Source organism: Aulonocara stuartgranti (assembly GCF_965226115.1).
Source record: "Aulonocara stuartgranti genome assembly, chromosome: 3".
Classification (NCBI taxonomy): Eukaryota; Metazoa; Chordata; class Actinopteri; order Cichliformes; family Cichlidae; genus Aulonocara; species Aulonocara stuartgranti.
Window position 1 is genome coordinate 10,541,494 of NC_138941.1, and position 17,943 is coordinate 10,559,436.

A 17,943-nucleotide genomic window follows, 5' to 3' on the forward strand; every position below is an offset into this window, starting at 1 on the left:
AGACCTTTAAGGTGTTTGGTGCCACGCTCCACCTTCAGGTTTAAAACTAGTGTTAATGGAGTTTGAAGGTTGAGTTTGTTCCACGACTGCATTTCACTCACTGCCTCTGTTTGTATCTCTATCACTGCAGGACCAACATGGAGCCAGAAGTCAGCGCTCTCAGGAGGCGGACAAACCTCACAGAAGAAAGGGAGAGAAAAAACACACCTGTGACGAGTGTGGGATGGAGTTTACTCTGAAGGCTTCACTAAAACAGCATCAGGTCATCCACACTGGAGAGAGACCGTTCAGCTGTGACTTGTGTGGAAAGTCTTTTTCCTTGAAGGGTTACCTAACAAGACACCAACTCATCCACAGTGGAGTTAGAGCGTACAGCTGTGATCAATGTGGCAGAGCTTTTACTGACAGTAGCCACTTACAGAGGCATCTAGTTACCCACTCTGGAATTAAGGCATACAGCTGTGACGAGTGTGGGAAGGGTTTTACTGAGAAGGGTTACCTAAAACAGCATCAGGTCATCCACACTGGAGAGAGACCGTTCAGCTGTGACTTGTGTGGAAAGTCTTTTTCCTTGAAGGGTTACCTAAAAACACACCAACTCATCCACAGTGGAGTTAAAGTGCACAGCTGTGATCAGTGTGGCAGAGCTTTTACTCACAGTAGCAGCTTACAGAGGCATCTAGTTACCCACTCTGGAATTAAGGCATACAGCTGTGACGAGTGTGGGATGGAGTTTACTCTGAAGGCTTCACTAAAACAGCATCAGGTCATCCACACTGGAGAGAGACCGTTCAGCTGTGACATGTGTGGAAAGTCTTTTTCCTTCAAGGGTTACCTAAAAACACACCAACTCATCCACAGTGGAGTTAAAGTGCACAGCTGTCATCAATGTGGCAGAGCTTTTACTCAAAGTAGCAGTTTACAGAGGCATCTAGTTACCCACTCTGGAATTAAGGCATACAGCTGTGACATCTGTGGAAAAACTTTCAGCCGGAGAGGGAGCCGAAATACACACCTACGCATTCACACCGGACATGATGTGTACTGCTGTGAACAGTGTGGCAAACAGTTTACAACAGACGCAGTCTTACAACGACACATGTTTACCCACACTGAGGAGAGACCTTATCAATGTGACCTGTGTGAGAAGACTTTTAAATCTCCACATCACCTGAGACGACACCAACAGATCCACACCAGAAAGAGACTCTACAAGTGCAGCTACTGTGAGGTATGTATTTATTAGGGGTGCAACGATACACAAAATTCTCGGTTCGGTTCGATACTTTGGTGTCACGGTTCGATATTTTTTCGATACATAAAATGTTCATGCCTTTTTAATTTGTCATTTATTAAACTTATAAATATATATTTTAACTCAACAGTACAGTTTTTAAATTTAATGTTGCTGAAACAAAAGTAATTTAAAAAATAAATATATCTCAGGGGAAAGCTATTTTTTGATTGATGTTTTGTTTCCTTTACAATATTGTTGAAAAAATTGTTGAAAAACAAATTACAACATTGTATAAAAATTACAATCATCAACTCAAATACTTGGTTCTAATTGAACAGAAATTTCTATGAACTTGTAAGAACTGTGTAGGACATGAATCAGTCTGTGTCAGATCCTGAATTTGAAATTTCCACTGAAGTCACGGGTAAGAGGCAAGTGGAACCAAGATCGAGGCCATTTGCTTTTTGAAGTTTGCAAAGACTGCTAAATTGTGCCAGTGGTAGTTCACTCTTTGCAACATAGTACGCTGTTCTAAACAGATTTTTTCAGGTTTATTTTTAGTATGTTATTTGCAATTGGTGTTTGTTCTGGGAAAGATATTGCAGACTGAGCAATAATGCATTTCTTGCATTTCTCATGGGTTCTAATGGGGGCCTTTCTTAAAATTACTGGTCCCAGTAACAAAGGCGCTTGTTGACTCAGCAATTGAAAGAAAACCAACGACACACCCGGCAGAACATTATGTTATTTACACGGGTCCACATAAGTGGTCCGGATGTGCGCATTCGCTGTCAAAATAAAAGACGCGCACCAGATAAGAAGTTGCAGCGTGCGTTTGCGTCCATATAAAAGGCACTGTTTTTGTCCGCTAGAGTGGGATTTTCACGGCACATTCCACACCACATCTCTGTGCGTTCATCATTTGTTTGAAGCTAGCTCATCTCCTGCAACCACTTTTCCGAGAATACGTGCTTCTTTTGTGGTTCGGACTCCTTCTGACATTTCTTTGGAGGTGGAGGAACATCACAGTAATTGCTTAAAGGAGCTTCTTCGACATCTTTAAGAGTTCTAAACAAATGTCTGTCCTCCTCCAGAAAATCTTATGTATGCAAACACGCGTTGCAACTTCATATCTTGTGCGCGTTTTTTTTTTGTTTTTTTTTTGACAGCAAATGCACACCTGCGGACCACTTATGTGCAGCCCCGGTTATGTAGCTCATCATATTGCAGCCACAGAAATTCTTTTGTCCATGAAACCATAAAGCTGCACTTTCTTTTTGCCTTATAGTCTGGTTTGTCATAACTTTTCCGTTTTGTGGTAAGCTTTTCTTTGGCTGTCACTTCTTCACCCTGACCTGTCTTATTTGGCTCAGCAGAACTAAAATATATATCCTGCTGCTTTTACACACACACACACACACATAACGCTCAGTGATTATCTGCGCGATCAACCTCTCACATGTTTAAGCTGCGGGAGATTTCACTTGTCATGTTTGCATAGTAAGCTAACGATTGATAAGATGATGTCAGAGGAATTGGTGCACAAATTATCATCACTCACAGATCAGTACTGTCGCTCTCTATACACAGTTCGCGCGATTGCAAAGTGAAAGCAAAAAACAAGCGCAAATTCAAACGCGATTTCAATATGTCACATATTGACAGTGGCTCACCGATGCCAATGACATAATTACCCAGCTACATTTCCGAAAGAATGCAAAAGCATTGACATATATTTTTCCTTCCTACAATAGCCCGACGGGCAGGGAAGAGATAGATTTTGGTAGCCCGACTGGAAAAATCGCTAGCCCCAGGACATCGGACTAGCAATTTTGCAAGCCCTGTATCTGATTGAGGAATCACTCATCTTTGGAAAAGAGAGTTTATTACAGAGAAATGGCTCTTTCCAAAATAAAAGCTATACTATACGCTTCTTCTGGGCTATATTCTCAGCAGCATATTGTAGCGGGTCAGGGCTGTTCGGGATTCTGTTTGTACAGTTATGTTTTGTTTATGTTGCCATAGTGACGGGTGACGCCCTCTCGCTGCGATGGTGTGTCCTTCCGGGGTCAGAGGGCGCCCTGTGTGTTGTTGTTGCTGTGCGGTTGCCGCGCTGAGCAGTTAGCTAGCGGCAGTGTTCTTCTGCAGATGTTAATAAATGGCTGTGCTCCCTGGCTAGCTCACGGGAAGCAAGACCAAACGACACCTCAGTCTCCTCCTTGTCTGAGCTCGCCACAATATTAAACATATCAGGTCCCCATAAGGAAAATCATGTGCTAACGGCTGTCTAAATGACTCGGGTAAAGTTTGTAGCATGCATGCTTGTTGTTTTTGTCTGCTTCCACTTGTCTTTGCACTAGGATGATGTCGGCGTAAATGTGCAGTCATATTCGTTGTGTTCCCACTAGTGCTGTCAGCGTTAATCTCGTTGAAATGATGTTAACACCACAACACGGCAAATCTCCGTTAACGAGCTACCCCTGATCGCCCCGTGCGTGGGGCTAGACGGCCAACACGTTAACGAGCCAACTGCGCTAACACACTAGTTCCCACCCATGTAATTGAGCATTGCGTGGCACATCCAACATACTGTTTTACTTTAGTCCATGACACGCTTACCTTCAGGGTCATACGTCACATGAAAACCAAAATAGTTCCAAACGCCAGATCTTTTATTTATTTATTTTTTTTGTCCCGTTGGGTCTTTAGCCATCAGAATTGTTGTCTTAAGGCCAAGAAAAATGCCAAGCGGATTTATTTTACCAAGTGGATCATCATGGCCTTGCCATATTGGTCCATTTGATTGACCTTTATTATAAATTAGAGATGGCACGATACCACTTTTTTATGTCCGATACCGATATCATAAATTTGGATATCTGCCGATACTGATATGAATCCGATATAGTGTTTTTTAATCAACAAAACTGTTTTTTAAATATCTTGCTGCATTTTGAAAGTCTGCAAGTTCATAATCAAGTTTAAAACAACAACTACACTAAAACTATTCTGTTATACCTGTATACAAAAAAAATATTTCATAGTTCAGCAATACTGATCAATCTAATAGGCAAGGCAAGGCAAGGCAAGTTTATTTGTATAGCACAATTCAACAACAAGGTGATTCAAAGTGCTTTACAGAGACATTAGGAACAGAAACAAATAAAAAGCATGATTTAAAATTGATTAAAACAAGCAAATAAACTAACTAACTAATTAACAAACAAACAAACAAAACAGTATATAAAATCAAAACAGATAAAATCAGAACAGTAGATAAAATCAGTAGTTAAATGTAAGTTTTGAAATTTAAGCTTAAAAGTGTGGATTTGGTGCTTTATTCAAATGCAGCTGAGAACAGGTGAGTCTTCAACCTGGATTTAAATAAACTGTGTTTCAGCTGATCTGAGGCTTTCTGGGAGTTTGTTCCAGATATAAGGAGCATAAAAGCTGAATGCAGCTTCTCCGTGTCTGGTTCTGACTCTGGGAACTGATAAAAGACCGGATCCAGATGACCTGAGGGATCTGGAAGGTTCATACTGGGTCAGGAGGTCACTGATGTATTTTGGTCCTCAACCATTCAGAGCTTTATAGACCAGCATCAGAACTTTAAAGTCTATCCTCTGACGGACAGGCAGCCAGTGTAAAGACCTCAGAGCTGGACTGATGTGGTCCACTTTTTTGGTCTTAGTGAGGACTCGAGCAGCAGAGTTCTGAATGAGCTGTAGTTGTCTGACTGATGTTATAGGTAGACCTGTAAAGATGCTGTTACAGTAGTCAAGCCTACTAAAGATGAATGCATGGACTAGTTTTTCCAGGTCCTGTTGAGACATCAGGTCTTTTATCCTTGAAATATTCTTGAGGTGATAGTAAGCTGACTTTGTTATTGTCTTAATGTGTTTTTCTAAGTTTAGGTCTGCATCCATCACTACACCCACATGTCTCGCCTGGTTTGTGGTTTTTAGATGTATAGATTGAAGTTCTCTGGTGACCTGTAATCGTTTTTCTTTGGCGCCAAAGACTATTACCTCAGTTTTGTTTTTGTTTAGCTGGAGAAAATTGTGGCACAACCAGTCACTGATTTCCTCAATGCATTTACCAAGAGCCTGTACAGGGCCTCGGTCTCCTGGTGACATTGTGATATATATTTGTGTGTCATCTGCATAGCTGTGATAGTTAAGTGTGCCTATGCGAAGGCACACTTATTACTATTGCTCGGATTTATTGTGTGGATGCTTTAAGCATCCACACTATTGAGTTCCTGTTTCTCTTTATTCTTTATTTTTTTTATTATTATTGTGTGGATGCTTTAAGCATCCACACTATTGAGTTCCTGTTTCTCTTTATTCTTTATTATTGGGTGGATGCCGTAGGCATCCACACTATTGAGATCCTGTTTCTCTTTATTCTTTATCCTTTATTATTCTAGTTGCTCCGTTTCTTTGCCGCTTAACTACTCCCTCAGTTTTCAGCCGATTTTTACCATTCAAACTCTAAACTGTTCTGCTATTTCTGCTTTCGACTGCTATATCTTTTGGTACTTATTACTATTATACTTTTTAAAATATTACACTTTTTTCCTTTAATTTGTCCCATTGAAATGAATGGGAAACTTCTACAATTCTGCTAAAACTTGCTTGTCTTTGAAACTTAACTACTTCCTCATACTTTCACCTAGAAACTCCATTCAAACTTTAAAACGTTCTCAGATGATTGGGCTATTCCTGTGTGATTCAGCTTTTTCATATCTGTTACCGTTTTCATGTAATGACTCTTTAAGTTTTCAGTTACAACTTTGTGATTTTTCAGAAAATACATGTGTTGCTATGGTTGCTATGCAATTAACTCCCACTGCACACTCGTCCGTTCTGAATTTTCTCTTCATGTCTGAACAACTCCTTGCTACTCGCTCAATTTCCACTCAACTTCCACAAATTATACATCAAAACGTAGGTATTTTTGCTGGCTTTAAGACAGTGTCACTATAATTATTGTGAGAGTTACGTTTTTTTCACAATTTGCCTCGAAGTGACACATGGTCTAAAAACTCCCCATTCAAAGTCTATGGGGAGGTTGTGAAACTCAGAGCTGAAATACTGAAACTGAAGGCATTTTCAAATCGTCATATCTCCTTAACGAAGCAAAGTTAAGACATGAGGCTTGTCCCTGTATATCTTCAGACACTCCTGACACTCACAATTCAAGAATTATTTTCTCACCTATTACCGTTCTGAGATGAGTTAGACTTGTTTGAGGGGTGGAAATCTGTCCTCCTCTCATTTTTCAAATTCCGAAAATGAAGCCGTTTCTTCTCTCGTCATATCTCCGCGACGGAGATACAAAGAGCTATGTAAATCGCAGTCAAAGTACACCAAAGTCCGCTGATTCACCCAGTGCAAGAATTATGCTTCTATCCCACCTAGTTTTTGAGTTACACGACGTTTTGTAACTCCAAAAAACGGCGTTTTTCGCGTCTCACCGCGATCTAATTCTGACTCCTCATCACCCTTTTTTTCAAAGCGCCCGCCCCCTTAGAGGTGGCGCGATTGGTAATGACACCGCTCTTCAGACCAGAGGTCGTGGGTTCGATTCCACCTTGGCCCACATGTTTTTTTTTTAACTACAAATTTATACACTATCACAGACCGGTAATTCATATTGATAATTTATTACAATTCTGCAAAGTTTAATGATTTTAGCAGCTTTTCTAATATGGACCTCAGATTCTGGTTAACAGTCTATGGCAGAAATACATACAAGTACACAGCCTGATGAAGCAGACAGAAGCAGTACCTCTGATTGGTTCCGCAGTTTCACCTCTTATCAGCACAAATCTCACCCTCTTCTGCTGTTTTCACCTCTTTTCTGCTAATTTGAGCTTCTGTTCCACAGTGCACTCAGCCTCTTCTGCTGTTTTCATTAGAATTTTAAGCTTTTCCACCTTTTTTCAGTTACGTGAGAACCAGTTTGGCTCAATGAGTAGCTGAAAAATATCAGCCTCTTCTGCTGTTTTAGCAGGATTTCAGAGTTCAGCTTTTTCACTTGTTTTAAGCACAAATTTCAGTTTCTTTACCTCATTTCACAACAAAGTTCTTCCTCTTCACCTCTTTTCTGCTAATTTGAGCTGCTGCTCCACAGTGCACATTTTCCCTCTCATCATATCTTTGCTTGTGACCAGAACTCATTTGGCTCAGAGGGTAGGGCATCTGTCGTGAGACCCGGTGGCAGAGGTTCGAATCCTACCTGTGACAGCTGCTACACATGTTCACTGCTTGCATGCGCTCTGCTTTCTTGACACTCTCCAGTGTGTCATTACACATACAGCCATCTTCAGCAAGCACTTCTGCTTCTACACTTCTTTTCAACTCGGCTTTTTGCTTCTTTACCTCTTTTCAGCAGAAATTATTCCTCTTCACCTCTTTTCTGCTAATTAGAGCTCCTGCTCCACAGTGCACTTAGCCTCTTCTGCTGTTTTCATTAGAATTTTAAGCTTTTCCACCTTTTTTCAGTTACGTGAGAACCAGTTTGGCTCAGTGAGTAGCTGAAAAATATCAGCCTCTACTACTGTTTTAGCAGGATTTCAGAGTTCAGCTTTTTCACTTGTTTTAAGCACAAATTTCAGTTTCTTTACCTCATTTCACAACAAAGTTCTTCCTCTTCACCTCTTTTCTGCTAATTTGAGCTTCTGCTCCACAGTGCACATTTTCTCTCTCATCATATATTTGCTTGAGACCAGAACTCATTTGGCTCAGAGGGTAGGGCAGCTGCCGTGAGACCCGGGGGCAGAGTTTCGAATCCTACCTGTGACAGTTGCTACACATGTTCCCTGCTTGCATGCGCTCTGCTTTCTTGACACTCTCCAGTGTGTCATTACACATACAGCCATCTTCAGCAAGCACTTCTACACCTCTTTTCAACTCATCTTTTTGCTTCTTTACCTCTTTTCAGCAGAACTTCTTCTGATTCACCTCTTTTCTGCTAAATGTTTAGCCTTTTCACCTCTTATTAGCACAATACTAAGCAGCTTCTGCTAATTTCACCAGAATTGTCAGTCTCTCCACCTCTTCTTTGTAAGAATCAGTTTGGTCCAGTAAGGTGAGACGCCGCCTATAGATCAGAAAGGCCAGGTTCGAATCTCGCTCAGGGCAATGTTTTTTGTTTTTTCAACTTTTTCTGCTTTTTTCAGCAGAAATCTTCAGCGTAAGGCATCCACACAGCATTTTCGCAGGAAATGCAATTTTTTCTAGTTGTGTGGATGCTTAAGCATCCACACTATTGAGTTCCTGTTTCTCTTTATTCTTTATTGTGTGGATGCTTTAAGCATCCACACTATTGAGTTCCTGTTTCTCTTTATTCTTTATTGTGTGGATGCTTTAAGCATCCACACTATTGAGTTCCTGTTTCTCTTTATTCTTTATTATTATTCTTCAAGTTGCTCGTTTTTCGTCCGCTAACTACTTCCACAATTTTTGTGCTATTTTCACCGTTCAAATTTTAAACTATTCTGCTATTTCTGCTAATGTGTGCTATGACTTTTGGTATTTTCTGCTATTATACTTTTTAAAATATTAAGCTTTTTTCCTTTAATTTGTCCCATTGAAATGAATGGGAAACTTCTGCAAACTTCTGCAATTCTGCTAAAATTTGCTTGTTTTTGAAACTTAACTACTTCCTCATACTTTCGCCTAGAAAAACCATTCAAACTTTAAAATGTTCACAAATTATTGGGCTATTCATGTATGATTCAGCTTTTTCAAATCTTTTACCGTTTTACTTTTATGCCTCTTAAAGTTTTGAGTTGCAAAATTGTGATTTTTCACAAAATACATGCGTTGTTATGGTTGCTATGCTCTTGGCTTCCAGTGTGACACTGAAGCTTTTGCAGTCTTCTCTTCATGTCCGAACAACTTCTTGCTACTTGCTCAATTTTCACTCAACTTCCACAAATTATACATCAAAACGTAGGTATTTTTGCTGGCTTTCAGAACATGTCACTATCATTGTTGTGGGATTTATAGAATTTTGGCAAATCTCCTCAGACCAACACAAGGTCTCAAAACTCTCCATATAAAGTCAATGGAGAGCTTGTTCAAAATCACCGCTGCATTTCTGTAATGAGAGGCATATTCGAATCGTCATATCTCCTTAACGAAGCGACTTTAAGACATGAGGCTTGTCCCGGTATATCTTCAGACACTCCTGACGCTCACAATTCAAGAATTTCTTTCTCACCTATTACCGTTCTGAAATGAGTTGGACTTGTTTGAGGGTAGGAAATTCGTCCTTCGCTCAGATTTCTTCAGATTTCAAACTGTGGAAATGAACCACTTTTTTCTCTCGTCATAACTTTTTGTTGGATTTCCACAGAGACCTGAAAATTTCCATGACTGTTCACCAACGCCTGCTGTCTCTTACGGTGAAAGAATGATATCGATACTCCAAATAGATTTAGAGTTAGAAAGCGTTGTTTGAGGGCAAGTCAAGGCAGTTTTTGCTTCGCTCTACTCAGTTATGGTGCATTAGAAGTCAAATATCTTTAATAATTCATATTTTAATGATAAATTGTCAACACTGGAAGATTCCCCCATCTCTTCTGAACAAAACGGTGTAAGAATGACCGCTCTAGCCCCTACGGTTAGGAAATTATAGTCATTTGTTTGAGGGGAGTCCTCACTATGAGAAATAGACTGTAAAAATCCTGTGTCTCTCTGTGTGCTGCAGGCACCAGTTTTGGCGGGAAAAAGTACACAGCCTCTCTGATTGGTGGATTCAAATTCAGCAGCTCCCAGGCTGACCTAGAAACTTACTTCTCTCTCCCTGTTTGTCTGTGTGTGTGTGTGTGTGTGTGTGTGTGTGTGTGACAGAGAGAGAGAGAGAGTGAGAGAGAGAGAAAGCCTTTTAATGGGATGATCTCATTGTAAGATTCAAATTCAATATATTTAGACTGGTTGACTGAATTGGATCTTGTGTGTGTATGTCTCTGTGCATGTGTGTTTCCTTATGTGTACATATTTGTGATTGTGTGGCTGTTATATATTTTTTTGCTGATTTTTTTTTCATTTAACAAGTATATTTGAGGGACCCTCAGCATGTTCAGCATTTTTTCAGCTGTCCATTTTGCTTTTCCAATTTTTCTGTTTAACTTATTACTATTGTGCTAAGTCATACTATTTCTGCTATTTTATAAGATTTGTGCTTAATATAGTATTTCTGCTTTTTATAGGATTTGTGCTTAATATAGTATTTCTGCTTTTTATAGGATTTGTGCCTAATATAGTATTTCTGCTAAATATAGTGTTTCTGCTTTTTATACTATTTGTGCCTAATATAGTATTTCTGCTTTTTATAGGATTTGTGCCTAATATAGTATTTCTGCTTTTTATAGGATTTGTGCTTAATATAGTATTTCTGCTAAATTATAGTATTTCTGCTTTTTATAGGATTTGTGCTTACTATAGTATTTCTGCTAAATGTAGTATTTATGCTTAATCATACTATTTCTATATATTTCTGCCAGGCAGCCAATCCTCTGTGAGGACTCAGACACATATCACATATCAGGGCCTGCACGGCCTCCCAGCCAGCCAATCATATCTGAGGTTTTCCGTTTCCTCTCTCGTCATATCTCAGCGACGGATGTACATAGAGCAATGAAAATCGCAGTCAAAGTACACCAAAGTCCGCTGATTCACCCAGTACAAGAATTATGCTTCTAGTCCACCTAGTTTTTGAGTTACACAACGTTTTGTAACTCCAAAAAACGGCGTTTTTCGCCTCTCACCGCGATCTAATTCTGACTGCTCATCACCCTGTTTTTCAATGCGGCTGCTCTCTTTCCCAGTGGCGCAGTTGGCAATGACACGGGTCTGCAAGCCAAAGATCGTGGGTTCGATTCCACCTTGGTTGACATGTTTTTTTCCTACAAATTAATACACTGTCACAGACCAGTAATTCATATTCATCATTTATTACAATTCTGCAAACTTTTATGATTTTACCAGCTTTTCTAATATGGACCTCACATTCTTGTTAAGACTCCATAGCACAAATACTCTTCCCTTTAGGCTCTGTGTATGTGTGTGTGTATCAATATGTCTCCCATTTTAAAGTATTAGTCCTCCATAATTGTATTTCTGGTAAATCACAGTATTCCTGCTATGTTGTACTATTTTTCTAAATCATAATGTTTCTGTAATGTTTAAGTATTTTTGGCTAAATATATTCTTTCTGTTATCTTATACTATTTCTCCTAAATTCTTGTATTTTTGAGAAGTTATCATGTTTCTGGTAAGTTACAATATTTCTGTTAAGTTCTGCTATGCTATTGTATTTCTGCCAAGTATTATGTTTCCTCTAAGATATTGCAGTTCTGCTAAGTTATTCCATTTTAGCAAAGTTCCTTTGCTTCTGCAAAGTTTTTACAATTTCTGCAACTTTTCAGCTTTTTCAGCTAGTTTTAGCAGACAGCTTCAGCTTTAAAGCAATTCAGAATTCATGATTACAACCAATATGTAGTAGAATAAAAGAAACAAATGTGCAATGAACATATCAGGAGTCGCTGTTAAAAAGTCTCATAGCAGTGGGGTTAAGGGACCTCCTGAACCTCTTGAGTCCTGCAGTGGAGTGAGATGAACCTCTGCAGCTCCTACTGTGAGGATGCTTAGGCGATCACCAACACCAGCTCCTTGGTGTTGGTGTTCAGCAGAAGACTGTTCTTATTACTGCAGTCAGTTAAATAAATCTATCATAATAAAGTACATTTTAACATAATGACCTTATGTTTATTTATGTCTTTTAACCATTATTTCAAATTCAAAGAATCCTGTTTGAAACATTTATTAAACTTATAGAATTAAATTTCTGCTAGTTGCTTTTTGTTGCAAAAAAATCTAGTATAATAATATTTAAATTTACATATATTTTTCACGTTTTCCATGCCAATTTTGTGTAATTGCGGAGTTTCCCACTACCCGTGAATGCCTCTTTTTTTAACGTCTCTGCCTGACTCCTGAATCTCCGTCCACTCTCAGCTCGATCCCCACCGGTAAGCGCTGCTTCTCTGTCTCTCTTTTCTGAAATGAAATGTCTATAAGCTGTATGAGGGATTTACCCAGTTGTTGTTAGTGACTTATGAAGCCAGTCGAAGTATAAGTCATGTTAAAGTAACACAATGGCTGCTTTTTTAGTGAAACGTTGTAATTTTACTATTTAAAAGGAGTGTTTGGTATGCTAGCACTAAGTGCTAACGCCTAGCCTAGCTGCTATAGGCCCAGTGTGAAATTAATATGGTTCATTTGATTGTTTATTACAGTTATTGTGTTGTATTTGGTTCATTCGGTGTGTTAGTGTTTCTGAGTCTGTTAGGGAAGCTGAAGTTAATTCTCTTCACAAATCATTCAGTTAAAAACGGCCTCATTCTTTCGGTTGTAAGGTAATGAGCCGTCATTTTAGAACCACTGATTAGCTGCTGAAGCAGCAGGGTCGGCAACTTCAAAGGAGCCATTTTACCGCCATTAGCTGTTTCCCAAAACGTCGGCTGCATCTTTCGGAGGACCCGGCCTTCGCGGTCTACGTGGACCGAGAAGGCTGTGAAACTGGACGGTCTAGCCTTCAGATTTGCGTCACCGCTGTCTCGCTGGAGTTTAATAAACTCGGCCGTCTGCTCCTTGCTATTTAAAATATAACAGGACACTGGCGTAAATTCTCGACCGTTTAACGTTTATTGAGCTGTGTGAAAATCCCGGAGGAACCCACCGGATTGATTAATAAAGCTTTATTTAATCTAATAATCTAATAACTTTGATCTCAGCCAAACCGATTTACTCCAGAACAAATAAAACACAGAAAAAGGCAAACAATTACATTTTTAAGTTATCAGAGTGACTTGTATATCATGTTTAACCTGAGTAGCGAAAGAGCGGGGGTCTGAACCCCCCTCCCGGCTTGCCATCGAGCCGGTGGGTGACAGACGTCTCTGAAAACGTCGGCACACTTTTGCAAATATGCGATGTCTTGATAAACCAAGCAGATATTTACACCGCTACTTTCTCGCCTAAAAATATGTTAAAAGTTTATTCGGGGAAATGAAGGACTCATTTGTCGGCCGCATTTGAGACAGCCTTCGTCGACTGGCTGTGACATAATCGGCCTTCAAATGCGGCCTCCGGAGGATGCAGCCGACATTTTGGGACACAGCTTCTGACTGAAAGCCGGGAGAAGAAGAGTCACGTGCCTGTACCGGTGTGTTTTTGTGCTGTGGGTTAATTAACAGAAGGGAGAGAGAGAGTGAGGATGAAACACATAATATAAGAATAATAACATCTCTTAACAAGAAGTTTTTTTTAATTAGTTAATTTTAGTTTTTTAGTTGAATTTTAAGAACTGTTTAACAAACACTTGTTTGTGCAGGTTGTTTTTTTTTTTTTAAATGAAACCTACACCTGCAGCTCTGTTTAACTTCTCACTTTGTGAAAAACTAACGAAATATAAAAAAGTCCACCTTCAAATAAATAAAATGCAGCAGTGCACCATTAATATTATAAATATGATATGTAGATATTTAAAACAACAGCATATTAAATGATACTGTGTGCAGGTGATAATATTTTTAGGAAGCAGAATTTGAATGCAGACGAACTCAAATGTTGAAGCCTACAAAAATATCATCCAAGCTTTCATTTATGATTGTTCATGCTTTGAAATTGTGATGTCAGAATTTGATAAAGTGTGCAGAGCTAGGTGTAGCAAATCATTGCTTATTAAATCTACTGTGTTATCTAATAGCACCAAACTAATAGAGCTATCACATAACTAAGAGACATGTGTGGCTTATTACAAATGGATGAAACCATATTTTACCTTAATGAAGACAGTAATCTTTAATAAGGTGTAGAAAAAGGTGAGTTGTTTGTTGCTGTGGTAAACAAAGAATGTACTGAATCTTTTGTACTACACAGAGTGATGCAGTATTGACTGTGATGCTGATTTGAGTTGTCTCATTCTGTATTTTTGTGCTTTGTCTTTTGTTACACAGAGTGAAAGAGATCTTTGGTTTTGCCTTTGCTGGTAAGTAAACAGTGATTGTAACTGAGGCAGTATGAACCTGGCATTGCGTAGCACATTTGGCAACTTACATACAGTAGTTTGACTTTTTGTGATATGTTTCCATTTACTGATGGGCAAAAACACAAAGTCAGGATTTATTACCTGTAGCAGCAAAGCCCTCACACAGGACCTCTGACTGTCCCTGAAAATGTCCCTGAAGTTTAATAGCCCATTTATGTATGATTTAAATTTCTTATGGCTTATTGAATCCAAACATAGCTAAATGTCAGTTGTTCATTTTCTCCTTATGTTTGTGGATTTAAGTAGCAGACAAAACAATGAAAGTGTTTTAGGGGAGTCAGTATAAGTGGTTGCTCAAACACTTAAGAGCTGCACAGGTATTGATTCATATTGTCTCTCAAATTCTGCTGATGTGTTACATTAAAGTCAGAACACTGTAGAAGTATTTTGTACAGTTAAGCAATAATGAAAAACTAAGAGAACCAGAGGTGTGAGTGGACATTGTTAGGTACATTACAGCCAGTGTGTCTAATTAGTTTATCACTTATTTGGTGAATATAATGTGTTTTAAAATTTAATAGAAAAGTTGCCAAAAAGGTACACTGCAAAATACATAAATATTCCTAGCAACAGGTATAATGAGAGGACTTTTTAGTGTAAAAATTTAAGACATTTAATTTTAATTATAAAACATGGTGCACCTCTGCTATTGTAACATGTCAATATTTAAAACTATTTTAAGATTTACATATTCATATCAGACATGACGAGGTTTTCTGTTGCTTCTGATTTATATAATTATTTTGTATCTAACATTTTTAAAAGTTTTGGCTTTCACACTTTAGTAGTACTGACCTGTTGTAGAAAATGTTGGAGCCACAAAGCTTCTGTGTAGGAAATATTTGGTATATCCTGCACTTGTGCCAACAAATATTGGTGGCTATTCTTTATATTTCTGTAGTAATGAATGCTTTTATTACACTTGCTACAGCCATGTGAGACGCTGCAGTTCATTTATCTCCTCTTTAGACTACAGTAAGCTCATAAAGCCTTAAATAAATTAAGAATTTTACTAGTTAATTTATGTCACAGTAAATTGGATTGTGTGTGAAGAGGCTCAAGAGTCTGAATCATCAAACAGTGATCTGATGAATTGTTTCCTTTCTCTAGACTGCTGATCTGATCGTCTCCAGTCTGGTAAGTAAAGGTTTGTCTGAGGTACAGTGCTGGGAAATGTTTCTCATTATAGGACATTCAGTTTAGTGGAGTGAGTCAGCACAGCTCTTGGGAATAATCAGATCGTAGAAAAGTCTATGTAAACATTTCCAGACTTACAGATCTCTCTTATCATCATAGTACATTTTTAATTAGGCCCTAATATCGGCCATGCTAAGTTTATTGTAGATTTAGTGGAGTGTGTATTAAACATGCCCCATATTTGACTGAAAAATGTAGAAACTGCTGTTTAGGAGTCATCTGTCTCCAAATTTTTCATTTTGCCAGAAGTCATACTGAGTAAATTATTTTTTACTTTTATGTTAACGGCTCCCCAGACATTATGATATACTGTTGAACCAGGTAAGTACACACAGAAACGGGAATTTGAGACCTTTGGGCATTTAGGATCATGTGAGTTGAGTGCTGTGAAGTGTTTAAAGCAGGTGGTCTGAAACTGTCTGCTCTGACTTCATTGTGTGGGTTTAGCTTGACCATATAATGTTTATAGTAAGTTACTGTAGCACCACATCTTGGTTTACAGACTGTGTTTGTTTTTATTGTGTTAATAGAATGCAAAAATGTCCTTAGAAATTTTCCACCACCATATGATAAACATTTTCATTCAGTTGAATCTAATAATGTACTGTACGACTCTTCAGTGTGTAATGATATATGTGTTCTGTATTTTTCGGACTGTAAGGCGCACTAAATTCTAAGGCACATTAAGCCAAACAAAACAGATAAGTCAAACTTTATTCAACTCATTTACAATAACTCTCAAAATTGTTCAGTTGTAAGACATAAAATACAGAACAATACACTCACTTTTCAGGATTTATGGACTGATGAATGTGGATTGATCAGTTTGAAATCTGCTTCATAAGCATGGCTCTCAACAGGTGCCAGGCCCTTATACACACACACCATATTATGTTGAAGCACAGTACGAATTACTCTACGAGGGTGCTGACTATGTTAGCCATGCTCCTTAGAAAAAAAAGGAAAAAAAAAAAAAAAGCCATGCTCCGACAATACATCAAGTGGTGCTGCTTTGTAGCTTACCAAAGTCATACTAAAACATTTGACAGAGTGCCGTGTACCACATAGAATTGGTTTGAAATCAGTAAGCACAACCATACAGAAGGTGCACTGTCTATTTTTGAGAAAATTAAAGGCTTTTAAATGTGCATTATAGTCTGAAAAATACGGTAAAGCCAGGTTTATTGGAAGTGTGTCTAATTCCACTTTCTTTCTGTCTTACAGGTGACCTGCTGCAGAAAACCCTCTCCCTCTATCATTAACAAGCCATTAACAAGCAAATTCAGTCTGTCCTATCACTCTCCCTCTCCCTGCTCCATCTTTTTTGACAAGGGATTCTATCTTCTATCATTTCTCCGCCATGTACTCTATCTAATTTTGACAAGCATAAGCCCTAGTTTGACAAGAAACCAAGTTTGACAACAAACCAAGGTTGACAACAAACCAAGTTTTTGGAAATTGAAGTTACCGCAACTTCGACGATCTGTTTTCAGAAATCTGAGAGATCTCTGCTCTCACTGCTCCTTCTTTCCTGTCGTTAAACTCTCTCATATCCACTCATTTTACTGGAAATTACAAGTAAGAAGTTGAATATACAGTACAGTAGAAGTCACTGTAGAAACTATTTACACAGCCCTAAATTTGTCATTTTAATTTTGCATTACACTTTGGAATAAACATTGATTGGCTGTTTGGCTTACAGGTGCAATTGCTTTGATAAATTATATAAAATATACACCTCTTAAAGGTTTATTTGTAATAAGACAATCTGGTTATTTTGTAATATATACATTCAGACTGCTCTATTTACATAAATATTAAATTAGATTCAAATACATTTTTCAAGTCTGTTTCATTGACTATAACATTTGACTACAGTAAGTTTATACTAATATTATTTAAGGACAAACCCATTTCTATTACTCAGTGTAAGTATTGAGTTACAATTGTCATTGAGAAGCTGCCCTGAGGACCCAGACTTCCTTTTTCCTGACTGCTGCAGAACATCCAGCTGAAGAATCCTCATCGCCTGTCATCTGATCACCACACCACCACAGCTCCTTATATTTGCTTTAGATTTTAGATATCTCAAAGATTTACACAAAGTCTACTTCAAAGCTAAGAGTTTTATTATAGCCTGTTGATTGTTGAGATTTATTCTGCATATTATTTCACAGAAGTATAGACCTATCCATTAACCAGTCTGGTTAAAAAAAAGAAGTAATAATATACAGTTGTTGAAAAAGCTACAATAAAACGTTTTTAAGGATCTTTCAATAACTTTTATATTGAGTTTGTATTTAAGCCAGCCTTTTACATCAATTAAACGGTCATAAGAACACTTTACCATTTGTATAGTTGATCCATTTAATAGAAACTTGAGT

The 17,943-nt window shown here is 38.3% G+C and overlaps 1 protein-coding gene and 1 long non-coding RNA gene across 6 annotated transcripts in view; both read left to right on the forward strand.

Moving 5' to 3' along the window:
* The window catches only part of LOC309702258 (uncharacterized protein), an 89,969-nt gene that overhangs the window by 14,028 nt on the left and 57,998 nt on the right, over positions 1–17,943 (forward strand). For all 3 annotated transcript variants that reach the window (XM_082526825.1, XM_082526827.1, XM_082526826.1), the window contains exon 3: positions 131–1,231. In XM_082526825.1, the coding sequence (XP_082382951.1) occupies positions 131–1,231 (1,101 nt within the window). The remainder of the gene's footprint in view (positions 1–130; positions 1,232–17,943) is intronic.
* LOC309702435 lies at positions 12,086–17,396 on the forward strand. 3 transcript variants are annotated; one of them, XR_014275471.1, is made up of 4 exons: positions 12,086–12,281; positions 14,271–14,302; positions 15,473–15,499; positions 16,784–17,396. It is a non-coding gene; the product is annotated as an uncharacterized lncRNA (long non-coding RNA). The 3 variants fall into 3 exon arrangements; XR_014275472.1 differs by lacking the exon at positions 12,086–12,281 and adding an exon at positions 12,293–13,477; XR_014275473.1 differs by lacking the exon at positions 12,086–12,281 and adding an exon at positions 13,484–14,135.